Genomic DNA, 27,396 nt, shown 5'->3' with positions numbered 1-27,396 from the left:
TTTTTTTAAATTGCTAAACTGATATTTTGAAGAGTTTATTTCCAAACACCAATATTAGCTAATATTGTAAATATTTAAACTATCGTTAGGGGTTTCCCAAGAGACCAGCCCACTCCGATAACAAGAACAGCTGTTTCGGCCAAGTTGCAGTTTTGATGACATACTTTTTTTTGTTGGTAGCTGAGGAAAACAATTGGAAAAATACCTTTGAGTAACTAAAAAAAATGGCAGAGGTGCCGTCGCCGCAAATGACGGAACAACTGGACAACGAGGAGGTGCGGGAGATCCTGAAGAACACCACGGATCTGCGACAGTACTCACGACAGATTGAAAAAGAGTTTAAGGAGGTGGAGAATAAGTCCATAGAGGGTAAGCCCCACATTCCATATGCCATAACTCTAAACATCTCTCTTTTTGGCAACAGACTATATTGCTGAGTCCCAGAATATAGCCAACCTGCACAATCAGATAAACGATTGCGACGATGTCCTGGAGCGAATGGAAAATATGTTGATGAGCTTCCAGAGCGTTTTGAACAACATCAGCACCGAGATCACGCAGCTCCAAAGAAAATCCGTATCCATGTCCCTCCAACTGACCAATCGGCAATCGGTCAAGGCTCAGCTGTCCCAGTTCATCGAGGACATGGCCGTGTCCGAGGAGATGATCAACATAATAATGGAAACGCCGGTTACGGAGCGGGATTTCAGCACTCAGTTGAATGTGCTGAACCACAAACTCTCACTGGTCAAGGAGCTCAGCTTCAACGAGTCAAAGTCCACCAGCGATGTGAGCGATGTGCTGCAGAAGCTTCGACTTAAAGCCATGGCCAAGATTCGCTCTTACCTGCTGGAGCAGATTTACAAGTTCCGGAAGCCCATGACAAACTACCAGATTCCACAGAACGCCATGCTGAAGCACAAATTCTTCTTCGAGTTCATCCTGTCCAATGAGCGGCATGTGGCGCAGGAAATATGCAGCGAATACATCGATACGATGGGCAAAATATACTATAGCTATTTTAAGGTATGTTTGCAATGTTGCGGAAGCATAATTTCATTCAATTCATTACTTTCGTGCAGAGTTATTCCACACGCTTGGCGAGCCTCAAATTCGAGGAATCCTGCACAAAGGATGATCTGATGGGCATCGAGGATAATGCATCCAAAGGCTTATTTTCCAAGACAACGAGTCTGAAGCACAAAAGCACCATTTTCACAATAGGAAAGCGAGGCGATATACTTAACCAGCAGCTGGAGGCGCCTATTATAGTGCCACATGCGCAGCTAAAGAATCGAGTAAGATAAATGGTTCATAAACTTACAAAGGAAATACATTTGAAATATTAAACAGTACACAGTGGAAGCTCTCTTCCGATCCGAGCAATACGCCCTAGTGGATAATGCCTGTCGGGAATATCTCTTCGTTACGGAGTTTTTTATGGTTCGCGGCACCCAAGCGCAAGATTTGTTTAACCAAATCATGGGCAAAACCCTAACTCTGATGATTGTAAGTAAATGTTTTTCATTCTCGAAATGTAAGTCACTTATGTTTCTCTAACTTAGAAAAATCTGGAGACCTCCATACACGACTGTTTCGATACCATAGCCATGTTTCTGTGCATCCATCTCATTTTCCGCTATCAGCTAATGTGCCACAAGCGCTGCGTTCCTGCATTGGATAAGTGGGTCTATTTATGGGCGTTATTTCGGTACACAATTGACTTTTTCAATGTTTTAACTTCAGATATTGGGACTCCCTGCAAGCGGTATTATGGCCACGATTAGAACTTGTATTCCGCTTAAATATCCAGAGCATACATGACTGTGATCCAACCAAATTTAACAAGGAATTGGGACCGCACTATGTAAGTACACGACCTAAAGCTAGTATGCTAAACTTCATATTCTGACTAGGCAAAATAAGGGATAATAATACCGCATTCTAAAAGTCAAGAGAGGGCCAATAGAGATAAAACCATTTAGCTTGAACGAAAATGCCTTGTCATAGAAAACGAATATTTTGCAGATAACACGGCGCTACGCAGAGTTCAGTGCGGCCATTGTGGGAATCTCAGAGCATTTTCCTAATGAGTTGGTGAGCCGACTGCTTCTGGAACTGCAAAATGAAGTGGAGTGCTTTATCCTTCGCATGGCCGCAATATTTCCAACGCGAAAGGATCAGCTCATCTACTTGATAAACAACTACGATTTGGTTTTGGGTGTGCTGATGGAGCACACGCGCGATAATTCCAAGGAAGCAGAGGCATTTAGAGAGCAGCTCAACTCCCGCAGTGCAGAATATGTGGAAGAGATTCTGGCCCCCCATTTCGGAGGCATTATTCAGTTTGTCAAAGAGTGCGAGCACTTTTTCGAGAAGGAGCAAATGGATGAGCTGCGAAAGCAGGAGCGAAGAAGTCTAGCTTTGGTGGCCAGCTTCTCGGCCAACTGGAAGAAATCCCTGGAGGAGCTGAACAGGGAGGTGCTCCTCTCATTTCCTTCTTTGCTGACGGGCTCCCAGTTGCTGCAGCTCGCGCTGGCCAGTTTGGTGCAATACTACCACCGCTTCCACAAGCTCCTCACGCCCAATGCGCGCGCCCAGCTGACGAACATTCACGTAGTGATGGTGGAGATCAAAAAGTACAAGAGCAATTACTGAGGGACGCTTTAATTGAATGTGTGTAGTCTTCTGTGTATTCCAACTTGAATAAAGTTCCAAAATATATGTAAGTAAAGTTTAAGACTTAATCCTCATCCTCGAACATCATCTCGACGAGTTCCTGGTTGGAGCAGCGCTCGCCATCCAGGCGCTGTGGCTGCTTCCAGCGCAGCAGAGTGGGCAAGAAGATCAAATGTGTGTTGGGATCCTTGCGGAAGGGACAGTTCAGGTCCTTCCAGCTGCAGCGAAAAAAAAGTGTTATTTTATTGCTTACCACGGTTTGGTGATAACAGGCCGCATGAATGTCACTCAAGAGCATTGTAAAGCGAAAAGCTATCGGTGTTTAATGGTTGTTTTTATCATGAATGTTCTCGGCATGTGAATAAGCACTCGAGTGTTCATTTCATCATCGCACAGCGGCGCCTGAATGACTAGTTCCAATGTGCCAAAATGTATTAATCTCTATAATCGAATGAATATAGGTTTCGGCAACTGAATGACGTGGGAAATATGCATATGTGTACGTCATATTAAATGACTAAACTGTGTTGTGTTTGTGTTTTGAAACCATTTAAATTATCGAGAGCATTAATGGATAGAAACTACCAGATGTTTGTGTTTCACAGTGCATGAAATATAAATTGCTGCTTGTCTGACCGCAGCTGTTTTCCTTAGTAGGTGGTATTAACTTACTAGGCCCGCTCGCCCACATCCACATGCACAAAGTGCGAGTTGCCGGGGGCCTTCTTCAGCGCATCGTGTATCACCGGCTCCGCTGCAAACATACATATGCGTGATGAACGAGCTTGGAAATCGAATAGGCGGCGGTTAGCCGCATTGGGATCAGGGCATTCTCACCCTTGACGCAGTAGGGACACCAGCTCTGTCCATTCTCGTCCTTGCCGCCGCTGAACAGGACATGGACCGCCTCGTTGCCGTTCTCCAGTTCCTCCATCTTCTTGGAGAACTCATCGTATCCCTTCACGTTGTGTGTGACCACCATTATATTGCTGGGATTGGTATTCACCGCGTAGTAGCGACTGAGAATGCGACTGAAAAGCGTTGGAAGCGACGTGATGGCGAACTTTGGAGTAACTGACTTCTGGAGGGGAATGGACTTCTCCTAATTTATCAGGTTTTCTGACTTTTTGACGTAAAAAAAGCTTACTGTAACAGATGGTAGGGTTGCCAGCTTTCGCGCGTACTGGTACATGGCCATTTCCAAGCCACCTAGCTTTGGCTAGTAATGGTAATTATAGATTTTTAGCTATACGTTTAGATTTCGAAACGCATAAACGGGGAATACAATATATATGCTTTTTTTCCATTTATAAGATCTATTTGTAATATTGCCTCTAAGGCCTCCTAGTTCAAAAATATACATTTATTTTCAATAACTCTTAGTTTTTCTTTTTATAGTATTGAGAATTAATGAACCCACCATTATAGCTGGCTATAGCTATTTTAGCGGGAATGGCTCGATAATCCGCTAATGGATGAAAACGTGGCAGCACTATTTATATCGCTAAACAGCTGATTAGAATTCTTTTTTTCATAAAGTGTATTTATTTGTTTTTTACCATTGATTTCGTCTTAAACAATGTCACGGCTAGCTTTATTGCGCAATTTGGTCAGTCAGCGGCAGAATTTGCTCCCCGCCAACTTTGCCAGGCTAAAATGTGCTGCTGCGATGCACTGGAGTCCACATTTGCGGCAGGAGGCGTCGCGCGGTTTGTGCCTCAAACTTGTGATTAGGTTATACCTGGAGTATTTACTATATTATTTATGCAGACGGTGGCGGATCCCTTCAACGTGCCCAGGATAACACCCAGGTGTCCACGGATGTGCGTCCCATTGGCGAGAAGATCAAGGAGAACACTAAAACGGCTAGTTATACAGCCATTATAATCGCCGGATTAGGGGTGACCTGCGTGATGTTCTTCGCCATATTCCGGGAGCTATTCTCGAGCGAGAGCCCCAACAATATATATGCGGATGCGTTGAGCCGCGTGGTCGAGGATCCGCGCGTACAGGATGCAATTGGTGCGCCCATTAAGGGATTCGGCGAGACATCCAGGCGCGGACGCAGACAGCATGTGGCGCACTCCAGCTATGAGCGCCATGGAAAGCCTCACATGCGGATGCAGTTCTATGTGCAGGGCTTGAGGAACAAGGCCACCGTGCAGCTGGAGTCCAGAAGGGTAGGCGTGATGAATATTTTACAGGGCTCATTACTCTAATCCACAATTTTCCCAGAATGCCGCTGGCAAACTGGAATATCGTTATCTGTTCGTGCAATTGGATCACTATCCCCGCACGACCATCATCCTTGAGGACAACCGTGCATTTGATCCCGCTCCCGAGCCGGCGTCCGTTGGATCCTCTTTTGGCAACCTAGCCCTGATGTCTAATAGCCGGGATAAGTAAACGGATCCTTCCGATCTTCTGCTCTCCACTTAAATTTTCTGTACATTTGTTATATTTATTATTTGACTGACAATGAAATTGCAATTGGGTAACCAACCACAGTCGGCGTCGAGTCATTCGCCAATGGAGAAGTTGTCCATCTCCAAAATGGCGCCCGATTGGTGTCAGTAGAGCTTTTTCCAGGGTATGATCTCCCAGGAGCGCACGATGTGGCGTCCGAAGAGAAAGTCCTTCAGCTTGTTCATTATGTAAAACGAGATGCCGAAAAAGGAAGCGAAGTACAGCCAGAACTGACCAAGCCGTTCCCAAATGCTAAGATGATAGCGAGCGGCGACTTGGAGCACGTCCAGCTCCAGGTCAATGATGAGACCAGGTTCCAAGCGGGGTGACGTTTCCCTGTAGTATGTCTCCTGAACGGCCAGCTGGAAATAAGCAGGATTCGCCTTCACTTGCGCCAGTAGGGACTCCATTTTGAAGTGATCAATATTTTCGGTAGTAGAGTTTGTGCCCAAGTGAACCTGGCGAAACTGAGTCTTGATGTTGCGTCCCGGAAATGGACAGGTGAACTCCACGTATTGCTTCAGTTGCAGCTCTCCCTTCAGTTGAATGTGTCCATTTCTGAGGCGAGCGTGTAGGGGAAGCTGGAGCTGATGGGCCAGCACGGATGGAGGCGATAGATCGCACTTGTGCTGCAGTTCGGCCTCAAAGAAGACCAACAGATTGAAGCTGACTAGTCGCGTGGGCACATCCTGCAGCTCTAGCTGAAAGTGCGCCCGATCTGTTACGCCATCATAGTCCACATCCTCTGTCCAATATCTGGTGGTGGTGCAACTGTTAGTATAACTCTCCATTTGGGCATTGAACTGGCTGAAGCTGCTGCAGGCGACCAGCGATTCCTCCTCCTCGAATTCCCCCCGATCCGTTGTGCCCACAAATATGTACTCGTAGTTGAACTCAACATTCGGCTGCTCGTACAGGACCCTCGACTCAGATATTCCAGAATAAGGACTCAGCAGGGAAACGAGCAGAACGGGCAGCATTACAGAAAGCGCTATGAAGGCCAGCACCAGAAGCGAGGCAAAGGAGCACAGCGAGTTCTTGTACACAATCGCCGTGTTCGTCGTATGCAGCGGAATAAATTTCATCTTGGCTACTTTAAATGAAGCTTTTATTAGAGCACCTGCTCACTTGACACTTGCCACTGCCACTATGATTGCTATGAAAAGTTGTTTTCGTTGCCAGGCAACGCACAAAAAGGATTTCCACCACTGATTCCATTAAAACCCGGGCTTTCTACGTAAGTATTACGAATATGCGAATTTTTTATTTAATTAAGTGTTTAGTTATTTAGGGCTTAACGGAAAGAAAACATATATGAAGTTTGCGGACTTGAGTTTTCCGCCATAACGGTGGCATTGCTTTCGATAAGTCGATGTAGAATATCGATATGTACGAGGACTCACGGATAAGTCCTTGCAATGTATCGAAAGTAATGGCTGTTTTGAATTCAAATATATCCATAGAAAACGGCCACTTGGGAACTTTCAATAAACCATGAAAACTAAATAGTTGTAAAACCAAAATAAATCAATATTTTTAAATAAGTTTCTTGAAAAATCCCTCCTTACCCCATTCTATGCCTACATGAATGAATCGCCTCCCAAATCGCTTTATTAGCCACTGCCGGCCCATCCTCAACTTCTGGCGGTTGAGACAAGACTCCAACTCCATGCCCTCCAATGCACATCCGTTCCGGCTATAAGCCGATACCAAAAAAGTATTGATTGCACATAATTATAGGATTTGGATACGGGCCCTTTTGAAGCGCGCACAACCCACCGACTGAAGTGAAAAGTGAGCCTGCAAAGGGGGCATATGGGGGAATGGTACGAAATTGAAGAACGGAACGCATAACTTGGCCAACATTTGCTCATAATTAAGACCGCCAACTGGTTTTCGGTTTGGCTGCAGGAGGCTCAAAATGCTTTCGTGTGCACCGCGTAAAAATCGGAAGTTGCAGCTTTGCAGTTAATGCGCTTATTTTAAAGAGTGTTGAAAGCGGAGTACTCAAAAAAAGAAGAAAATCATACTATATATGTGCATAATTGAGCAGGCCTTTCGCCCGAGGAAAATTATGGAACATAATGGGATACTTAATACGATATCTGACCCGATTATCAGCAGAAAGTTTTAAAAATAGCAATAAACTGCAAGGTTGAATAAGTTATGGGGAATATGGGAAATTTAATTAAAATTTTTCCGGTTTTAAATTTTTACTCATATTTAATAAAATATCTAATGATATTTCTAAGATTAATATTAATGACATATTTAACATTTCCTAAAAGAGAACTTGCAATGAAGACCGTAATTTCTTATTGCCTGTCACCTTAGCAAGTTTCCTGTTTAGTTTTGTTCAGCCGAAAACTTGTACTTTTGATTTTGATTGGAGTATTTACCTTCTATTCGTGTCATGTCAGATTGGGAAAGCAAGTTTTGTGATTTGTCTTTTGCTGTGTGACATGTGTTTTGTGCATATTAAAAATGTGTGGTAAAAATGATGGGCTGCCAGTCGGTGTCAGAACTACCGAAAAATGATGAATAAATAAAAGTGAATCACATTTTGACAGCTACGTCGGCTTTATTTGCGATCAGCCGCAGCTCTGACAGTTTGCCCACAATTATTTCGCCTGATTCAACATCGTAGCATCCTGAATTTAAAAAAAAAAAATCAATAACTTTTCTACATTTTCTTTCTCCACATTGCCACGCCATTTTACAAAAAGGCCGAGGAAAAAGAAATGGGCGAAAAGTCTGTATGTAAAAGCCAAGATGGCAGACAAGCAGACAGATAGGGCGGGGGCTATATACGTATATATGTATATATATATTCAGATGTATACGAACGCAGTTGGAATTCAGCTCACGGCCCCAGGACAATGCCAGCTTGTGCCCATATATCCTTTTTCAACGAAATTTCAGCTTTCACTCGTTTCGCGTACGTGACCGTGTTGCCACCAAGGAGCTGTTGAAGTGGCAAATTCGCACAGCGCCACCATTCCATTTGGTATTGCTGCGGTGCTTGGAGGTGGGCTTGGGGTGGCTCTGGCTGGTTCTGGGTGGGTTGGGCGGAGCTGGGGTCATAGTGGTGGGGGAGTTGTGCGCCAGGTGGGCGCTGGCAAAAAGTAGCAGTTTATTAGGCGCACCAAATTAACATAGGACTACTAATGACTGCCACGGCAAACTAACTAGGCAGGCGAAAAGTTAGACTGCGACGTTAGCGGAGCAAGGAGGAGCCAGGATGCGAGAATTCGGCGCCGTGGCGGTGTCCTGCTAATTAGGTTGCCCAAAAGGTGCCAGGAGCCTGGAAAATTGTAATTTAGTTGATAAGAAGCAAGTGCCACTCAGCACCTTACTTTATCTATGTTGATATTCCAAAATAAAGTTTTGTCCCGAGTCCAAAAAAAAATATATAATTGCTTACCATCAGTATAATAAGTGTGCTTATTTTTGAACTTATGATTGGTTTAAAAAATAGGCTGTTTATTGAATTGATTATTGATAGAAAATGTAAGCACTTGCAGTTCGCGCGCTGAAAAGTATGCTACAAAATTTTGAAAATTACTTGGGCACATACAAATTGTTGGCTATATTGGATATATCTAAAATACCACGACACCATGGTTTTTGGAAAACAAAATCAGCCGCGTGAGCCAATTTATGCCACTCACTCGAGGGTGTTGAGCATTGAATGCCGGCTGAAAATGATTACAACGCCTGCGCGGATTCACATCATTTTTGCTCAGTCCAATGCGAATTCCCCGAACCGAGACCCCTTCAACTGGATGCTGGATTGGAAGGAAAAAGGGGAAATGCTCTCCCCGAAGCTTTTCCTTTTTGGTGGCGCCTAGCTCCCCAAGGAAATCAAAGGGAAACACAACGTATGGGGTACGTTGAGGCTGCTTTAATATTTATGCAGGGCTCATGTCTCTATCTGAGGAAAATTCCCCTTACAACACTCAAGTGGAGAAGTGTTATAGATGTGTACATGTGCGGGGTATTCACTCAAGCAAGCCACAGGACGAAGGACGAGGAATGGAGGTTGGCGTATGGGGATGCTGCCGAGTTCCTTTGGTGAACTATATTTGACAATCAAGCCGCAAGCATATGTTACCCGATAATTTGCCGAAAGTTTTAATGAAAGACATGGGACTCATTTTTCCTGCCACACTCTCTACTCTCTCTGTGTGTGTGTGTGTGTGTGTGTGTGCAGGAGTTAATGTCCTTTTTGTGTGAGTGCCGCCTCCTGCGGCTCAGTCGCCATTTTGTCCGTGTCTGTGTGCGCCAGCATATTTTGATGAGCTCGAGAAAAGCAAGTGTCCTTTCCGTCTTTCCGAGAATTTCCGTCTTGCAGTTTGTGGGCGTGGGAGTGTCTGTCCTCGGTTTATGCGTATAATTTCCATTTTATAAATGACTTTTCCGGACGAATTTTCCGACTAGCCGCAGGTCACTGTAATCACGCCATATCTGTTGAAAGTTTACAACTTTTTGCCAGCGTTTTCCTGAATACAAATTGCAAGGGTTTAGTTGCTCGAACTTTTGAGAAAATATTGCGTGTCTAGCTTGGCTTCGATTTGTTAAATAATATTTTGCACAATCTCTCTAAGCGATTGCCCAATTTATCATCTTAATTATTTTATAGGTATATTTACATATACTCAGCTTAGTATTTTCCTTTTATTCAAACCGTTAAAAACATTTATACATTTCTCAATGGCTGGGAAATGAACGCAAGCATAAATATTGCAAAATACAACGAAAACAGCAAAGTTTCTGTCATTTCCGCTGTGACAAATCTGTTCAGTTAGCATGATACTCATTTTAAAAAATAAAAAAGGGGTTTCGCTCGCAGCACCGACGTTTAAGTACTCTCACAAATTAATAAACACTTGTAGTTATTTCAATGTACGTTGTTTTTTGTTTTATCTGAATTTATAAAAGGACCCAGCGATATAATTTTACTTTCTGAAAATCCAGTACAATTTGTATGGCGAAGGGCATGATAAAAAGAGGCAATTTGAGAACATGGCACACGCCCACGAAAATTCGCCACCACATCCCGCTGGGCAGTGGAGCAGACGACTAAAAACTGGACATGTTCGTGGTGCCCGGGAAGTGGCATGAAAATCGGTGGAACGCTGCGGAGTATGGGGTGGAGGAGACACCATGTCATACAATTTTTCAGTTGTTGCGACTTCCTTGGTCCCTGTTGTTGATTTTTTTTTCGCCCCGCAATGGTAATAAGCGTAAAACTTTGACAGTTTGTTATCCGCATTTGTTTGGTGGCTTGCAGTTTTCATTTGCCAGCTTTTTTCCCCAGTCTTTATATTTTGTATATAGTTTTTTTTTTGTTTCTGGCTCACTGCTGCTACTTTTTTGTGCCCCCAGCGAGCACCTGTTAAAGTTGCCGGAATGACAGCAGCGGCACTTTCTAAACGGCTCGCCCGGGAGCTGCCGCATGATAAGCGTTGTCCACGAATGATCTGCCAGGTCCTCATCCTGGCTTCCTGGTTTTTTTTTTGTGGGTGTGCCCGGGCAATTAGAACAACAAGAAGCACTTATTTTGCGGTTTTCCCAAAGTATTTTTTCGGGTACATTTTCGTGTTCTGTTCAATACTTTTCTCACCTTTTTCCCAAAACGGAAGTAAGCGGTTTGGGTTATCTTAACCACTTTTCCGCTTTTTGGGCCACGCACCTACCGCATTTTTTGTGGTAATTATACATTTAAACATTTAATTGATGGATAACTGCGGTTGGAATTGTAAAAAAGTACGTCGACCACAATTAAGGATCGCCTCTGTCAAGTTTATGACATGGAATTAAATGAATTGAACGGTTTTTCTCAGGTATGCCAAAGAAGTTACTTAAAATAAACGCTACAGATGTTGATTAAACATACTATTATTTGCTTAAAATGTTTAGATTGAAGTAAATCTTTGCGGTGACATACAGAAACAGGATTTCACTTTGGACTGCGTACAACGATTATAATGGCCAAAAGTGCCTAGGACATAAGATTCATCTGCGATACGTGTTCGGGGTCTCTTAATCGCCACGAAAACAACAAGGGCAGCAGCAGCAACACTATATCCTTGGGCCACTATTGCCTTATGCTAGTCCTGCGACATCCATAGTCCGACCAACGAACAACGAACAGCAATTAAAACGGATTAAAAAGGCAGCAAATTGATTTATGAGCCAAGGAACTCAAATAACGACAATACGAGCACTGAGCCCAGACCCACCAGCCACCAGCCACCAACCACTGACCACTGACCAAGTGGGCATCCGTTCCTAGTCCGTTTCCCAATCCGGATGCTGGTGGTTTCGGCTCGGGCCGCCTCAGTCGAAATTGAAATAATTGCGCAGCGAAGCAATTTAGAAGAATCACTTGCCGTTTTCCAATGCGTTCGATGCTGCTCTTGTCTAATTGAAAACACAAGGGAAAGTTGGCGATTCCGACTCGATTTTTGCCATACTGTGTAGATTATCTCCTCTACAGAAGAAGAACTTTCAACCTTTGAAGTTGGTTTATAATATTATAGTAAATAATTGTATTTATAGTAACAAAGTAATAATATACCATACATTAGAACCACAGTATTCCCAATGCTGGACTTTTATATCTATGAAGTCTTACAATTATTTAGTATTATATTTATAACATCCGGAACCATCTAGTACTCATAGTAATGTATCTGTTACACGGTATAAATATTAGGCAGCAAAGCGATTGGCTTTCGCCAATTGCGACTTAAAAAGAAAACTTTGTCACTGTTGCTGCTGTTGCTGCTGCTGCAGCTGCTGTTGCTATTGTTGCTGCTGCAATTTGGCGCATGGATCTGGCCAAGCGGAGTCGTTCATGTATTTGGGATTTATAACCGCATATAGCGCACATAAATCCAGCAGCGGCAGCAACAACAAATCGAACTTTATGTGCTGCAATGGCTGCCATATGGCCATGGCATGCCACGCCCCCAAAAACTGGTGGCACTGTCGCCAAAGCTATTGCCACCGTTAGAAATTGCTGCCAGAGATTCGAACTGGAATCGGTCCGGGTTGGGGCTTAGGTGTGGGCTCGGGCTTGGGTTTGGGTCCAAAAGGGCGAGGATTGCTGTGTGTACAACGCTTATAATTGCTTGTTGCTGCTGCTGCTGTTGCTGTTGCACGCATCTCTATCTGCGACACGAGGGGCCTCCCACACTCGGCCAGCGTGCTGTAAAATGTAAAATTCCAAATAAATGGCCACGATGCTGCTGCTGCTGCTGCTGCCACTTAAGCGCCTCCACCATGTGTGTTATGGCCTAAAGTAAATCTTCATTAGATTTGCCAGAGTAACCAAAAGGCTGATGCTGCTGCTGCTGTTGCTGCTGCTGCTGATGCTGCAACAGAGCCATAAAAAGCAGCACAACTGGACATGAGTATTTATGGCCACTTTTGTTGTCATTTTAATTGATTTCAATTTTTGTGCATTGAGCAGAAGCTCCTGGCAGATAAGGATGAGTTGCAAGACGTATGCCATCTCTATATTCATTCGTTTATGCTGCTAATTTATGTTTCTGACGCCGGACAGTAAATATTTGCATCTGCATGTGCGCAAGAGAGCTTTTAAAATTCAATTCATGCTCGAAACCCACTAACTTACATAAAACAGAAAAACAGGAAAGCTGTTGAAAGTGTTCCCAGCTGACTTAATTATGTTAATAATTTCATAAAATTGAGTTAACTGACGGAAAGCCATGGAAAGACCCTGTCCATCTTGTGTTAATCGGCTTTCCACCCACTTTCCACCCATCTGCTGAAAGTTTCCCTGCCGAAGTTTCCCCAAATTGAATTCAACTCGAATTAAATGGAATGTGACTCGAGTGACCGGCGAGTTCAACGTTCAAACTGATCCACTGAGTAAATGACAGCAGCTGGTGCCACTTCGATGTCTTCAGGGTGCCGAGGTGCCACCCTCCTCATCGGTTACCAGCCACTTTACTCCACTCATTACCAATTGATGAAGCGCACACGAGAGTGGAAAAGCAAAAACTTTATGAAATTTTGTGGTTGCTACCGTTTCTGAAAAATGTCTGCGGTTTCTGCCATTCCCATTTGCTATCGCCCCATAAAAAGCCCAGCCACATTGGCCCGGCCAACCCCTAATTGTTGTGGCCAGTGGACTCATGTAAGCCCGGCCATGTACAATGCAAAACCGTCTTGTATATAGCAGTAAAGTTGTGAAAGAGCAATAAAGATGATTAAAATGTAATTATCCTTAATATTCTGACGAACGAACGCACACAAAAAAGGAAAGAAACTTTCGGCTGGTTAAATTTTAATTGATGAGCTCCGGGGTTGAACTTTTTCAACTTTTTCCACTCTTTCCACTCTTTCCGCTGGGCAGGATTGAGGAGGGTTTCCTATTTTCTGGCTACCTGCAGTTGAGTGCAAATTAATTTGTTTTGGAATATTTGCCAAAAACTTTTGCTGGGAACCTTTTTGCTGCGATGGGAAAATCTTGAACTGGGTTCATTTCGCTTTATTTCGTGCCAAAAGAACAACTTACACTTGTTACGGCAATTATTGATATTTGTCCTCGGGTTTTCCCTCTGGGATTTGCGAACCACATCAAAATAGGGGAGTTTTTCCGAATCCACCCTTTTGGGGTGGAATTTGGTCAACGTATTAATCACATATAGGCTCAAAATAAATGTTCCACGAGTGTGTGGCAAATTGATATGTATGTGGGTATATCAATTGCATGGTGTACAATGTGGTTTGATTTTGGTGTGGGTGGGAAATTCTTTTCAATTTTCGTGGCTGCAGGTTGAGGAAAAAGTACACATGTGCAATAAATTACGTTTTTGCGAACCGTGTGACTCACAGAACAGCATTATCTACTGGTTTTCTGTGGAAATTCTTTGGTTGATTAAAATAAGAGCTTACATCTCGCAGTTTTGACAAATGAATAAATAAATCGTTGTAGGTATTCGGCTATAATCTCTACGGAACCACAATAAAAATGACTAAATTAAACGTTAACTTGTCCTCGATTATACAAATCATTGTGGTTCAGTTTAGTGCCAAGCTACAAAAGAAATTATAATTCCGATCTTTTCGATTATACGACTTTATGCTCGAACGAAACCATAAAGGCCAATCAATGAATTTATAATATCCATCAGAAGTGTGGAAAACATTAGGGGCCGTCAGAAGAATGATATAAATAGTTATGGCCACAGAAATATGTGATAAAATATGCTGCTTAATTTGGGTTGGCAGAAACATAAAGGCAAGAAATGGGGAAAAAAACACTAAATCGGAAAGTGTGAAGGAAAGTATCAAATAGCCAAAAAATAAACATAAAAAGAGCGAACTTCAATCACTTTGGCGGCCCCTTCGAGTCTTCAAGTGACCCTCGCAACTTCGACGATCTGTAAGAATATAAAAAACGCAACATGAATCCTTCTGCGGCTCGGAATTAACGCGGCATTGTTCGGGTGATCCACAAACCCAAGTGGGGAATTTTCCACCCGCTGGGCAGCGCGGCAGGATGTGTGTGGAAACGCCTGTTAGAAAATGCCGTGAAGAAAATTCCCCCAGGAAAACACAACTGAAAGGTCATAATATGCGCTGTAGGCATGCTGTCTCATTAGCATTTATGGCGCCCACCTTGAGTTAAGAACTTATAAAACACAAGACCAAAACAAGTTTCACATAACTATAATCTATCTTAAAATATGCTCTCGTATTAAGATAGTATACACTGCAGAGTGGCTTACAATTTTCACATAACTATAATCAATCATAAAATAGTATGCTCTTGTATTAAGATAGTATATATACTGTAGAGTGGCTTGCTCCTTCGTAGGGATTTTAGCACACACCATATGCATAGGGAGTCACGGATATAATATCGCACTAATTGATGGCCCCATCCCGCCACCCACACCACCCACTAAATGATGGCTGCGACGTGCCCACGGCGATATCCGATCAATATGCATAATCGGCGTAATCAGTGTGCTGGCTCAGGTGAGAGGGAGGGAGGGGGGGATATGCCGATGAGGTGTGTTGCCGTTATAACGGTGTTATGTCGTTAATGTGCAATTGCCATGTTGGCAATACCAATTGCGTTCGCACACTCGCACTCCACTCGCAATCACGCATCCAGAAGCAGTTGCCTGAAATTGAGGCTGTTAAATTGTTAATGGGGTAATTCCTTACCCAGAAGGTACAGTACGTGCTCGCTAAGAAGGACGGGGGCGTGGTCGTGGGCAGACTTTGCTCATAAGCCTACCGTCTGCCTAATAGTTGGGAATACAGCTGCCATATTGAATTTAGTTGGCAGATGCTCGGGCCACAGTTTGGAGTTTTGTATCTAAGAAATATTTGGAAACAACTTTAAACTAATAGGAAGTATCTGAAAGTGACAGCTTTAAGCTATTGAGAATGATATCTAAAATGGCTTGAGTTGGTTAGGAAGTCCAAAAGCATGATGACTTCTGGGACACATTTGTAAACTGGTTTGTGTTTCTACTACTTTTTTTGATGCTGTTGCAAGGTGTAAACGCCCACCCACCTGAAGTTAGCCTTGTGTTGTTGTCTTTCTTACTGCCGGCGACGACATGCTAAAGTTCGCGCGCCAATTTAGCACTTGTCATTCGCCTGGCACTCTGCATCTTGGCCTTTTTGGCGATGGAAGGGGCGACTGCGATGCGCAGACGTATCATTTTCATTATAAATATGGCACTAGAGAGGGTTGCACTCGGGATGGGTTGGGGTTGGGATTGGGCTTGGGATTGGGCTTGGGCTGGCTGAGGCTGGAGAGGGAGGTGGAGTTCGCAGGCATAAGCCACGAATTTATGACATTTTGATTTGCGTGAAATTTGCTTTTGGCACGCATGCGTCCTCCACAATCCGTGCTCGTGGGTCCTCCTCACTCACAGTGACAAAAAATGAAAGCAAATTAGTGCTAAGCCAGTTTTAGTGCAGCCAAATTATGTGTTTAATCAATTGAAATCATAAAAAGTATTGCATACTGCACAGATCATGACTTTACTAGTCATGGCCCTAGAGTAAGTGCCAGCACCAACTATTTTTCCCAGTGCAGTCCACCTCTGTGTCACGTGCTGCTGCGACTGCTCCCTCGACTGCCGCTGTCGTCGTCGTTATCCTGTTCGTTCTGTGTCACATTAAATGCGCTTAGGGCGCTAAACAAACCCGTCCGGATCGTCCGGATGGTGGTGCCTTAGCTGGACTCTGGATGCAGTGTGCTGGATGCAGTATGCTGGATGGGTTGGCATGGGAGTGAGGACTGGCCGGGGGCCCACCTATGTGTGCGTGCGGTTGCCACATTTAGCGTCATCGTTGGAGGTGCCCATGGCTGGGATTCTCCTTTTTTCCGCTTGCCAATTAAAGCGAAATATGCGCGCATGCGCAGCAGATCCAGATCCTGGAGTGTCTTCCATGCAGCGGAGTGGGGCTTGGAGGTGGCGGGACAAAGCCTTGTATGCAACACACCATTTTTTGACATTTTTATGAGCAGGCAGCGCATATATCAAGTTGGAGCAAACAGTGGAACGGACTCGGCAGTTGGATTCGCTTTGAGCTTCGGGTTTGGGTTTGGGTTCCGCACATCAAGTTTTTTGTCTGCACTGCATACCCTATAAATTCGGACTCATTAGGTACCTTCATTTTAATACTATCGCCTAACTATGGTGTAAATAAATAAAAGATTTCCAATCTTTGTCTTACTTTATTCATCTAAATACTTGTATCTTTCAAAATCATTGCTCATTTATTCATTTTTTTGCTTACAAAAAAGTAATTGAAACAAAATAAAGAGTGCTTAAGGCTTCGACCTTAAAAATGCGCCTTTGTATTATTTTCTTGTGTTTATTTTTCCGCGGCGCCCACGTAGAGGTTAAAGAGGCGAGAGGCGCATTTTGCCCGGGGGCGCCAGTTTAGTCCATTTCGCGCCTGCGCAGACAGAGTCACAAAAAAGGAGGGAAAATCCCCCAGCCCCCACTCGCGGAATCCTCCTGCCAAGGGGACATATATCGTGCGAATATTATTTATACGCGTTTCGACCACAAGGCACAAATGAAACGCAAATATTTATCACCATTTTTGTTGTGCGCATGAGCCTGGATCCGCGACCAAAGCCGAAAGCCCAAAGCCCTACGCCCCAACCTCCTCCAATGATATAAGGCATTCCCACTGCCACTTCCCCACCCATGCCCAATCCCAGTACCAGTCGCAGTCCCATTCCCCCCTTAACCAGGTCGAAACAAATTGAACTGTAGGTGGTTGCTGACCGCTTGGCCTCTGCTGTGTTGGCCCTTGTCATCTCCCGTTGTTATTTGGCTCATAAATTTCCTCACCGATTTTTACGCGCTTTTTCGCTCTTGATTTGTATTTGTATTTTAACTTTGGGGGTAAAAACTTTCCGGGCCCTGAATTATTGAGCATGGCTGCGATTTATGACCCAGAGAATTCTGCGGCCAGCGAGGGAAAAGGCCTGCAATGGTGGTCAAATGGTAGCACCGCGCCTAACCCGATTGGTTGCAATTTATTTGTTGTTGGTTACGGCCATGTCAAAATACGTGTGATATGCAAAATAATGAGTTGTTGCGGCTTGCAGGCCCTCCCACATTTAATTTAAAATATTACCTTCATTTCTTTTGCGGACGCCGATAAGGTTTTACTACCATCCCGATTATAAACTAACGTTAAATATTGTAAATAAATGAAGCTGAGTAGCGTATCAAAACTAGATTCCAATTAGTGTCTGCTGCTTTCATAACATTTCCCTCGCATTAACCCCACCAGTTCTTAATGCTGACACACATTTTTCATGTTCCAAGTTAACCTCAATTGCCATATAACACATTACCGCATAGCCCCGATTTTTGATCGAGAAAAATGTAAGAAATGAAGATTGCGTGCCTTGACAAAAACAGATACGGCCAGAAACGCACGAGAGATACCAATCAGCAGCATGAAAAATCCGAAGAAAACCAAAAATGTTTATTAAAAAATTACGATACATTCCCGGGGCCCATGATGATGATCTGTACGGCGATCCCATCCGATGCGATGCGGTGCGATGCGATCCAATCCCTTTGAGAGGCGGCAGTGCACATTAAATTGTGATGCATCAATAAAATTTGCCTGCAGCCAAGTTCCCAAAGCCATGCTACGAAAGTGTTAACTTCGAAATATCTTGCCGCTCTATAATTATGGATGGTTTTTCGGTATAATTGCAGCCGGGCATCGTTTTGGGTTTCTTCTTGGCTTGGGTTTGGCTTTCGGCTCTCGGCTCTCGACTTGGTCCATGTCTGGTCTGGTTTTGAGTGTTTCAATCACAGCCGCTGACGAATGGCAGTCGCTGCTGTTGATAGCCCCGACTAAAGGTGCCCGATCCCCAGCTCCGATCCAGAACCCAAATCTGTGGCATCCCTAGTTGTGCGTGCATCTGCATCTGTATCTGTATCCGTATTTGTATCTGTATCTGCAGCCATGTCTGGTGCACGGCAGCCGCTTGAAGTAGCGCAAATTCATTTATCTAAGAAACAAGAAAAGAACGCCGCTGCCGACACGCCGACCGATTCTTAGGTGTTGGCCGCTGCTTTGGGCCACAAAAAACGAACCCAAGTAATTCCGGTAATTTACGAATATATTCCCAAAACACCACACTGAAAAAAGCTTATTCTTCGCTGTAAAATGAGCTATTTTTTTCAATAATAATGCCAATAAAGATATAAAGAAATCCAACAAGTTAGACTTAGCATAATAAAGCGCTGGATTACTTGAAGTTTGGTAAGATTTTCACAGTGCTTTTCTGGCAGTGTAAAAGCAAACTCCACACCGTTGTCGACGCTTATGAATCATAATCACAATTTCTTCTGGGCCTGGGTGTGTGATGATGATCAATGATCTGAAAAGTGTTTCTTGGCCGGCCAGTTGGAGAGTTGGAGCTGCAAACTTGGGGTTTATGACGCGGTTTCTGGCCGGCGGCTAAACGTGCGCTCGCCTTAATTTTCAATATGTCTGGACGGCGACGATTCCCCGATGCCTGATACTCCGATGCCTGATGCCTGATGCCCGTCATCAGAAACCGGCGACTGGGTCAATGCTGATGGCCTTTCGTTTTTATGGCAGACACATAGGCACCTTACGGCCAATTTATCGAGCAAAAACACCAGGCCTGCAGAACTGAAATATTCGTGAGCCACTTTTGTAGGGATATGCAGGATATGCGTGTCGCAAAATAATTTGAAAGGGGCGAGGGAAACGGTGTGAGACCCAAGGAATTTGCAGGTTTTTTATTAGCCAAATTAGAGTGCAGGTAGGAAGTGATATCGGAATTCAAAGATACTGAATCAATTAGGGTGTAAGTGAAAGGGAAAGGGAACTTTAGAGTTGATAAGCCTTGAACTTCTTGGGAGAATAATTTTAGAATTGTTGGGTTGGTATATATTCAGCCATTTGAGTTCCTAGTTTAAAAGTGAAATTAGCCACCTTTGCACAGCCGCTTCAATTTGCTTGGGCTACCAATTTAGTGGCAGCAGCTACATGCATTCCAGCAACCATTTACGCAATCATTAAGCACGCAGATAATTTGTGTGCCACAGAATTCAGAGATGTTGGCATGTTGCACGTGTTGGCCAAGACGGAAAGTCAGCGCAGAGGATGTGGAAGGAGCCTGGACTCTGAAATCTGGAGTTCTGGACACTGACAGCTCCAGTCGGCATAAACCCCTTGAATTATGCACAATTATCGGGGCTCCGGAAAGTAGGTGCGATGAGCGCCTGTCCGAGTGCCTGAACAATAAAATAGCAAAAATAATTGAAATGTAATTTTGTGGGGCTGCGTTGAGGCCTCCGATTGAACCATCTCCATCCCATTTCCATCGGCGTGTCACTAATTGGAACTGCCTGCGAACACTCGGCGCCAAAAAAATATATATACCTACGTGTATCTACAAACTCTACAACTAATCAAAATTCCATAAATTCATGCATTAAACGCTGCATTTTTGGCCATATCGAATGGCTTGGTATCCGCATCCACTGGTAGTCCATTGGTAGCATCTATCAATTCGTGTTTTCAAAACATCTCAAAGATCTTCGAAGATGGGAACAAATTGTGCGTGGCAAAATGCGCGTGAAATTGTAATTGCCTTCAGTGAAAATTGTTGTGCAATTATCTTGATTAGTAACGAGTGGAAAATGCTGTTTTTCCTACTCTGCTGATAATGTGTTGAAATGGGGATTTACTGAACAATTGATTGCTTCATGCAATTCGTTTTGTGTGCCATCCGAATCAAAGGTCAATCTCTAGATTCACCTTAAATCTTTTGTTGCGTTTACAGATAGATTATGTAACCTTTTTATACCTATTTAATAGTCTCTTTAACGCCTGCCATTACATAGTTACTATATGAGTTGGAACATGAAATATTATTGCTATTTATAAGACGTATTTTGATTTGATTTCGCAGCCTATTCAGCATTTCAATGCCAAGATATTTCAATCATATTTTTCATTCGCATATCTTTGTTATTTGACAGATCACAGTTCTGAATGCTCTTGATGGCTCTGCTGATGTCTCAAATCCAGTTTTAATCTGATTTCTATGCCAGACAGAGCAAGTTTTTTAGATTACTTAATTATATATGTAGAACACGGCTAATTTATGTGCGCCTCAATCAGCAATCTTTCCGCATATCAAATGGCACAAAAAGACATGTGTTAGCTTTGAAATTGGCCCAAAAAGGCAATAAATTTCGCCACACATATCTGAATTTTTATACCATAAATGCCAATCAACGCATTGCGTTTCAAATCCAAGAAGACAAAATATACAACTTGCACTTATTGATTAAAACCAAGATTGAGTGCTGTAGTCGAGTTCCGGACTATCAGATACCCGTTACTCAGCTAGGGAAAGTGCAAACGAGAAATTTCAAAATTTTCTGGAATATCGGTAAAAATTGGGGAAAAAATAATAAAATGTAAAAAACATTTCTTAAGAGTGAGAGAGTGTGCGAGTTTTGGGCGATTTGTGGGCGTTAAATTGGGCGTGGAAAAATTTTTTTTGCCAAATCTATAGAAAATTACAAAATGTAAAAAAATATCACAATATTTTTGAAAAGTGTTGCCGTGACAGTTTTGTGAGGTTTGTGGGCGTTGAAGTGGGCGTGGCATCATGTGGAAACTTGCGCTGCGTCTAAGTCTCCGGAAGCTGCAAATCTCAACATTCTAGTTGTAGTTCCTGAGATCGAGGCGTTCATACGGACAAACGGACGGACAGACGGACATGCCAGTTCGACTCGGCTACTGATCCTGATCAAGAACATATACACTTTATATGGTCGGAAACGTTTCCTTCTGCCTGTTAGATACTTTTCAACGAATCTAGTATAGCCTTGTAATCTACGAGTACGGGTATAATTATCAAATAAATGACATACAGAGCACAGATATAAAATCCCCTCATGCAAACTGATAAATATAATAATGAAAACGAGAGAAAAAAGAGACACAGGGCGTTGGAGACAAAAACTGATACAATATCCATAACTCTGCCACTTTACGAGCAATTAATTTATGCGTTGACAATTCTAATGACTCTTGATATATTCTCCCCATCTCTGTGGCCGTAGTTATTGCCGTTCCGATCGGCATTAATATACATATAGATTCGAATGCACAGAATGGAGTGTGTTGGCTGTTTGGGCCCTGGAATCCCGAATCCGAACAAAGCGACAATCAAGCTGCGAATAATCATATAATATTAATAATCATAAAACGTATTGAAATGGGCGCTAACTAGTTGATTTGATTAAAGGTCACTCGGGATGCCCAGCGCACCTTCAGATTAGCTCCGATCAGATTATCGAATTCCTGCCCCATGTAATCAGATATTGTGTTATATATCTCGGTATATCTGGTGTTTCTGACGAGCTGTTGGTTAACACTTTGGATTTCTGGCCTGCGAACTGGTTTTTGGTTCATTCATGCCAGCTAAATCGAATATTTACTTCGATTACCACAGAGTGCTACAAATGGAAAAAGAAACCATTTTGAAGACTTTTAATTGGATTGTCGCATTTATTGGCATCTCGGAATCATAAATAAATGCTTTTGAGGAAAGTAATAATTAGGCAAATAACAGTCATCGCTAATAACTTAAAACCTGTTTCGATACTCAGAATCTGAATAATTTCGAACTGCACCGGCTGGATTATTCATATTAGCATTAACACAATATTCTTTAATTTTGCGAGCATGCGGCATATGAGCAGGTGATAAAAGGCCAACAGCCATAAAAAACCACAAGAACAGATTTATGATCTCCACTTTTTCTGTGAATAAAATATAATTAAAATCTATTAGCAAGTCTTCGGCGAAAACGATTTAAATGTGGGCATTTTCGGTTGTCGAAAAAGCCAACTTTGTATGAGCGGTAGGGAGTGGGATTTTAATGGGTTTGAAAGCGGTTTTAAAATCAATTTCTGCGAACGCCACTTGGCACAGTTCTAAATCAAGCGTAGCGCCCCAGTTTGACATGTGTGCAACATTGTCGCTTCTTTCAGCCATTTGGGGCAATATGCAATATGCTATTCCCTTTGTTTTAATGAGAACAGACGAAAAGGGGTGCAAAAATTGTTTCATAGCCTGTCATAAATGTCGGCAGCGGGGCCTTTGGCCGGTGCACAATTTCATCTGCCACTTCCGAGGCACTATGCATGTATATATACTCGTATATACATATATAGGCAGTCCAGTGCCGCCGCAATTTGCAGCATCTTCATCTTCGGCGGAGGAACAGTCGAGCGGTGCTGCGTTATTATGATCTTTTAATAGCCCGCAATTTTCTCACCTCGCAAAGTGTGAATATTATGGTGTAATTGCATCAACGCATCAACTCCTACCAATTTCAGGCTGAGGGCTAAAAAGACCGCGCCAATTGCCAAAACCATCCCGAGCCCAGAATCCCAGTACCGCCAGCATCCCAACTCATCCCAACTGCCGAGAGGAGGACAGGACCAGAGCGATCCGACGCCGCCGGGGCCGGCCCCATCATAACTTCTGTTGGGGCCGCCAAATGTTGTGGTCTCTCTTCGGCGTGCACTGGAAGAAATATCAAGAAATTATACAAAAGGCGTGAAAAGCGCAGCAGAAATTATATTGCCATAGTACCAAGTACCTTAAAAATTGACTTTTGGAAATTCCGCTATGATATTTGATTATCATTTCACTCAATTTTTTGAAGCAACAAACTTTTTTTTAAAGGGTATTTATTCCCAGTGTACATATGGGTCTGATCTGCGCATGTGGGGCGTTGATTGTGCTGCAACTCCTTCTTTTCGAGCCATTTCGCTGCCATTTGGCCGGGTTTTGTGGATTGCCGACAGGTTCATGTTACCTGATGCGGTGTCGGTGCCTTCTCTTGTCGATCCGCTGCCTTTTATGAAATTATGGCAATAGTGCGTAATTATTTTTTGTGCTCTTAATTTTTGAGAAGATTTTTTTCGGGCCAGGGGAGAGAGGTCCGTTTATTGAAATTACTACCTGCATTTATAACATTTTTGGAGCCATAAAGCGGATCAGTAGGTTGTTCGTTACTTTGATTAAAATAAATACCAGCCTAAATGGCAATGATGAAATAATTTCAACTAATTTGCTTAAATCGATTTAAAGATAAATATAAATACCCAAGAATGTCTATAAGACAACTAGTTATTGCTATCATATTTTTAAGTTATTACTATTTAGTAAATGTTATATTTCTTGTATCTGGATATGCTTTATATGTATAATTCCCTCCCGCACTTGGTTTAATGGGCTTGTTCCCAACTTGAGAATCTATTCATGATCAGCTAGGCACAACGTCTATATCCAAACCAATTAGAGTCGCATTTTTGCAGCAAGGCAGGTTGCTCTAATTTGCTTACAAGCTCGTGGCTGTTGCTGCTGCCACTTTTCTTGATGTTGCACCTCGTGCTGCTGCTGCTGCACGCATTTGGTTCACACCCAGCAACATTTTACTTTGCACATTGCACACAAATTGTCGCTGCAATGCAACGCTTGTTGCAAGCACAACAAACCCAAGCATTCTAGCTGCAACATTTGCTGCACCCGTTGTTGCTCTTGTTGCTGCCGCTGCTGCTGTTTCTGCTGCTGCTGCTGCATGGGCTGTTGATACCAATTTGATGGCATAATTTCAGCATGCCCTGCGGCCATATAAATTTGTATGTTGCTGTCGTTGCCATCGCCCTGCTGATGTTGCTGCTGCTGGAGTCGTCCCTCCTCTGAAGCGGCTGTTGTGTGTCGAAGATGTGGCAAATTTAATGCCAAACGGCGGCGGCAGCCTCGCATCCTGGCCGGGATTTCAATTTTATGCCCAAAAGGTACGTCAACGTGGCCGGGCTGCTTGTCTTGCTTGCAGCATGCCGCATAATTGTCGGTGCTCAGTCGTCTTTTGATACCCATGATGCTCGTTTCACTTATTGGCTACCCTGCAAATCATCAGAGCCACACTCGCAATAGCAAATTTTATTATAACAACGTTTTACTTGCCAAATTCTGTTATGGCATTTTAAACATATTTATTCCGAATTTATTTTCAAATTTTTTTGGACTCGTACTTGATTACTGGGTATGCGACTTCTCTACCTGAAGTCTTATCCTTATCCACGGTAATTGCGATTGCCTAGTCCAGAGATCGCCTGGGCAAACTATCCGTTCGCCTGGATGGCCACGCTTGATGACCCCCGGAGGTGTTAAAAATTGGAAAATGCAAATGCATAAATATAATTTATTTCGCTAGTTGCACTTCTAAGCTGGTGCCGCCATCAGCCGCCTTGTCGACGCTGGGATTATTCGGCGGGCCTGGATACAGTAGCTGACACAATTGTCATTTCGGTGGCTCCACTGGCAGCGTGGTGTAATTACAGCCGCGGTAAGAATAATAGGTGTGCTTTACATTTCTACAACTTGGGTGTAATTATGAGAGTTTCTATTCAAAATATGGCCTGTTGAACATGTATTTTCTTCTTAGAGTTAGATGTAAGATGTAAATTGTGCAAAATATCGTTATTAATAAATCCCAGAAAGGCATATTTTTATTTTGGCCTAAATTGTACTTGGTGCTGCTGTATTGGCCGGGTGAAAATCGACTGGAAGATTTATGCCGCCTTGGTAAGGCGTACGGCTACTGGTTTTGTACATGGAGTTTTATTTCCATACCGCAAGGGTTTTAATTTCACACCAGACGCCGGTTGCCAGTTGCCAGTTGCAAGTTGGTAGTTGCCAGTTTCCAGTTTTGGCCGCTTCCTTGGCTCCTTGGCTCCTTGTAGTTATGTTGTCTATTATTGGCTGTCAATATAAATGTCAAAACGTGGCTCTTAATAGCCTTTTAAAAGGCCGCTCTCGCAGTAGCGGGCTTTGCTTAAATTTAATTAAAAAAAACTGCCTGTTTCTTTGCTTCCTCCTGTGGCCAAGAGAAAGGAAGTGGAATTCAATTACAGCCCAATACTAGGCCATAAACAACCTCAAGGCTAATTAACTGCAATTTCAATTAGTTTTCCCCAACAATATTTCATCGGTCTGTACATATCCGTCGTGAACTCTGCAGATGTACAGATGTATATACATATGTATGTATTTAAAAATATATGTATATGGCTATATGGCTACACCCACTCTGTCAGCCAGCGAGATAAACATAAACGCTCTGTTCGATCGTAAAAAAGTAGTAAACTTGTTGGTAATTTGTAAAAGAGCGCGTCGAAAAGTTTTGCGGCACGAAAATGGTAGCCAAAAAATGTTGTGTTATGTTGTGCCGCCATTTTGTTTGTGGGTGGGCCCAACACACACATATGCATATACGAAACATGTATTAATGGGTAGGGCGATTCAAGTTCTGCCTAAATAAAGTAATTTTTAAAATTAAAAACAAATCAAAAAATATACCGACTGTACAGTCCAACTTGCCCAAAATTCACAAAAATGGTGCCAGCAACTATTATATATTTTTAAGGTACTTGCTTAAATTATTCAAATATATTTTCCAATTTAATTGAAAGTTCAGATTTATTTTTTAAAATGAAATGTATTATTAATTTCAATAAATTTGTAGAACACTTTTTCCATTGGTTCACCCTCGTGCACAACTCAATTTATATAAATATGTTCATCTCGTTTGCTCCTTTTCGGGTGTGGATAGGGTTTTGATAAACTTTTTACACATTATATGGCTAACAATGTCCCTCCGCCCGGAAACTCGAGCCCGGAACCCTCTTTTTCCGCCGAGTGGGTGTAAAAAAGTTGAGAGCAGACTTAATGGCGCCACTTGTGTTTAAAATTTATTTTATGATGCGCACGCTAAGCCACAGTTGAATTTTAAAATACACCCACATCCTAGGCATCCGCATCCTTGAGGGAACGGGTTCGCCGCTGCCCGGGAGGAAAAACTCTTTCGAAAAAGTTTCGCGCTACTTTTTCGTATGGGGTTGAGAGTGGACAGAATGGGGTTTTTTCTTGGGCAGGGTGGTGCGGAAAATGGCATGTTAGCATGTGCCTTGGCTGTCAAGAACGCTGCGGGGCTTAACGAAAGGATTTATGTATCAACGCTTTAAAATTTGGCTCAGATAACGCGCGTTTAATTGGCTCGGGGAGCGTGTGCAGGCCGGCAAAACTTATCCTTGCTCCTTGCGGGCTCCCGGGTTTTTCCCATTTCCCCGCCTTTCCCACCGACTCTCTGGGGCTCATATGAATTCCGCATTTTTCCCAGCCCCCCCTTCCCATATGTATTCGGGTGTGCTAACTGCGCTGAAATCTTTTTCAAAACTGCGTGTTGCCGCTTATCTCAGTTTTGGAAAATTGAGTGTTGGTCGGTCGAGGATGTGGCGGAGTGAAGGTCTAAAATAAAGTGGCTTGCCGGGAATTGTACCATAAAATCTACCTTATATACAAATGTGTATGTACTTTTAAATTTTATTATAAGAAATGCATTTCTTCCGTATTAAATAAAAGATACAACAATAATAATAAAGTACTAGATAGTCTACTGCCTGTTTCCCTACTGTTATATTTTTTCAGGGATTTTTTCACATGCTCCATATGCTCTTCTTAGCCACACTCTAATCTTCCGCTTGAGCTGCGGCCGTTACGGTCTTTAAACTGATTTTATTGCTTTTGCCCCACAATTATGAAACCCAATTTGGGACAAACGAAAATGATCAACGAAAT

The 27,396-nt window shown here is 43.0% G+C and overlaps 4 protein-coding genes across 4 annotated transcripts; 2 read left to right on the top strand and 2 right to left on the bottom strand.

Moving 5' to 3' along the window:
• Positions 1 to 94: 94 nt before the first annotated feature.
• LOC6541575 (vacuolar protein sorting-associated protein 52 homolog) lies at positions 95 to 2,734 on the top strand. The gene is made up of 7 exons (XM_001968773.3): positions 95 to 369; positions 425 to 1,026; positions 1,083 to 1,298; positions 1,354 to 1,509; positions 1,566 to 1,684; positions 1,747 to 1,867; positions 2,029 to 2,734. The coding sequence occupies exons 1-7, from the start codon at positions 225 to 227 to the stop codon at positions 2,656 to 2,658; spliced, it is 1,989 nt and encodes a 662-aa protein (XP_001968809.1). The 5' UTR covers positions 95 to 224; the 3' UTR covers positions 2,659 to 2,734.
• Positions 2,652 to 3,871, bottom strand: LOC6540730 (thioredoxin domain-containing protein 17). Its single transcript, XM_026979090.1, has 3 exons — positions 3,517 to 3,871; positions 3,352 to 3,433; positions 2,652 to 2,897 (listed from the first exon to the last, which is right to left on the bottom strand). The coding sequence occupies exons 1-3, from the start codon at positions 3,659 to 3,661 to the stop codon at positions 2,744 to 2,746; spliced, it is 381 nt and encodes a 126-aa protein (XP_026834891.1). The 5' UTR covers positions 3,662 to 3,871; the 3' UTR covers positions 2,652 to 2,743.
• A 293-nt stretch (positions 3,872 to 4,164) lies between these two features.
• On the top strand, positions 4,165 to 5,182 carry LOC6540626 (mitochondrial import inner membrane translocase subunit Tim21). The gene is made up of 3 exons (XM_001968771.3): positions 4,165 to 4,388; positions 4,450 to 4,859; positions 4,915 to 5,182. The coding sequence occupies exons 1-3, from the start codon at positions 4,259 to 4,261 to the stop codon at positions 5,083 to 5,085; spliced, it is 711 nt and encodes a 236-aa protein (XP_001968807.1). The 5' UTR covers positions 4,165 to 4,258; the 3' UTR covers positions 5,086 to 5,182.
• Positions 5,103 to 6,347, bottom strand: LOC6540683 (transmembrane protein 231). The gene has a single exon (XM_001968770.3). The coding sequence runs from the start codon at positions 6,228 to 6,230 to the stop codon at positions 5,250 to 5,252; it is 981 nt and encodes a 326-aa protein (XP_001968806.3). The 5' UTR covers positions 6,231 to 6,347; the 3' UTR covers positions 5,103 to 5,249.
• Between the last annotated feature and the right edge of the window lie 21,049 nt (positions 6,348 to 27,396).

Source organism: Drosophila erecta, unplaced genomic scaffold (genome assembly GCF_003286155.1).
Source record: "Drosophila erecta strain 14021-0224.00,06,07 unplaced genomic scaffold, DereRS2 tig00000055-arrow-pilon, whole genome shotgun sequence".
In the NCBI taxonomy this organism is placed as follows: Eukaryota; Metazoa; Arthropoda; class Insecta; order Diptera; family Drosophilidae; genus Drosophila; species Drosophila erecta.
The sequence above is the reverse complement of the archived record's forward strand: the minus strand, read 5'-3'. Positions and strand labels throughout refer to the sequence as shown.

Coding starts and splice junctions, on each gene's coding strand:
- LOC6541575 (XM_001968773.3), top strand. CDS start 225: ATGGCAGAGGTGCCGTCGCCGCAAATGACGGAACAACTGGACAACGAG. Junction 1,685..1,746: donor TGCGTTCCTGCATTGGATAA/GTGGGTCTATTT, acceptor TTTTAACTTCAG/ATATTGGGACTCCCTGCAAG. Junction 1,868..2,028: donor AGGAATTGGGACCGCACTAT/GTAAGTACACGA, acceptor AATATTTTGCAG/ATAACACGGCGCTACGCAGA.
- LOC6540730 (XM_026979090.1), bottom strand. CDS start 3,661: ATGGTGGTCACACACAACGTGAAGGGATACGATGAGTTCTCCAAGAAG. Junction 3,434..3,516: donor GTGTCCCTACTGCGTCAAGG/GTGAGAATGCCC, acceptor GTATGTTTGCAG/CGGAGCCGGTGATACACGAT. Junction 2,898..3,351: donor GATGTGGGCGAGCGGGCCTA/GTAAGTTAATAC, acceptor TTTTCGCTGCAG/CTGGAAGGACCTGAACTGTC.
- LOC6540626 (XM_001968771.3), top strand. CDS start 4,259: ATGTCACGGCTAGCTTTATTGCGCAATTTGGTCAGTCAGCGGCAGAAT. Junction 4,389..4,449: donor GCGGCAGGAGGCGTCGCGCG/GTTTGTGCCTCA, acceptor TTATTTATGCAG/ACGGTGGCGGATCCCTTCAA. Junction 4,860..4,914: donor TGCAGCTGGAGTCCAGAAGG/GTAGGCGTGATG, acceptor CAATTTTCCCAG/AATGCCGCTGGCAAACTGGA.
- LOC6540683 (XM_001968770.3), bottom strand. CDS start 6,230: ATGAAATTTATTCCGCTGCATACGACGAACACGGCGATTGTGTACAAG.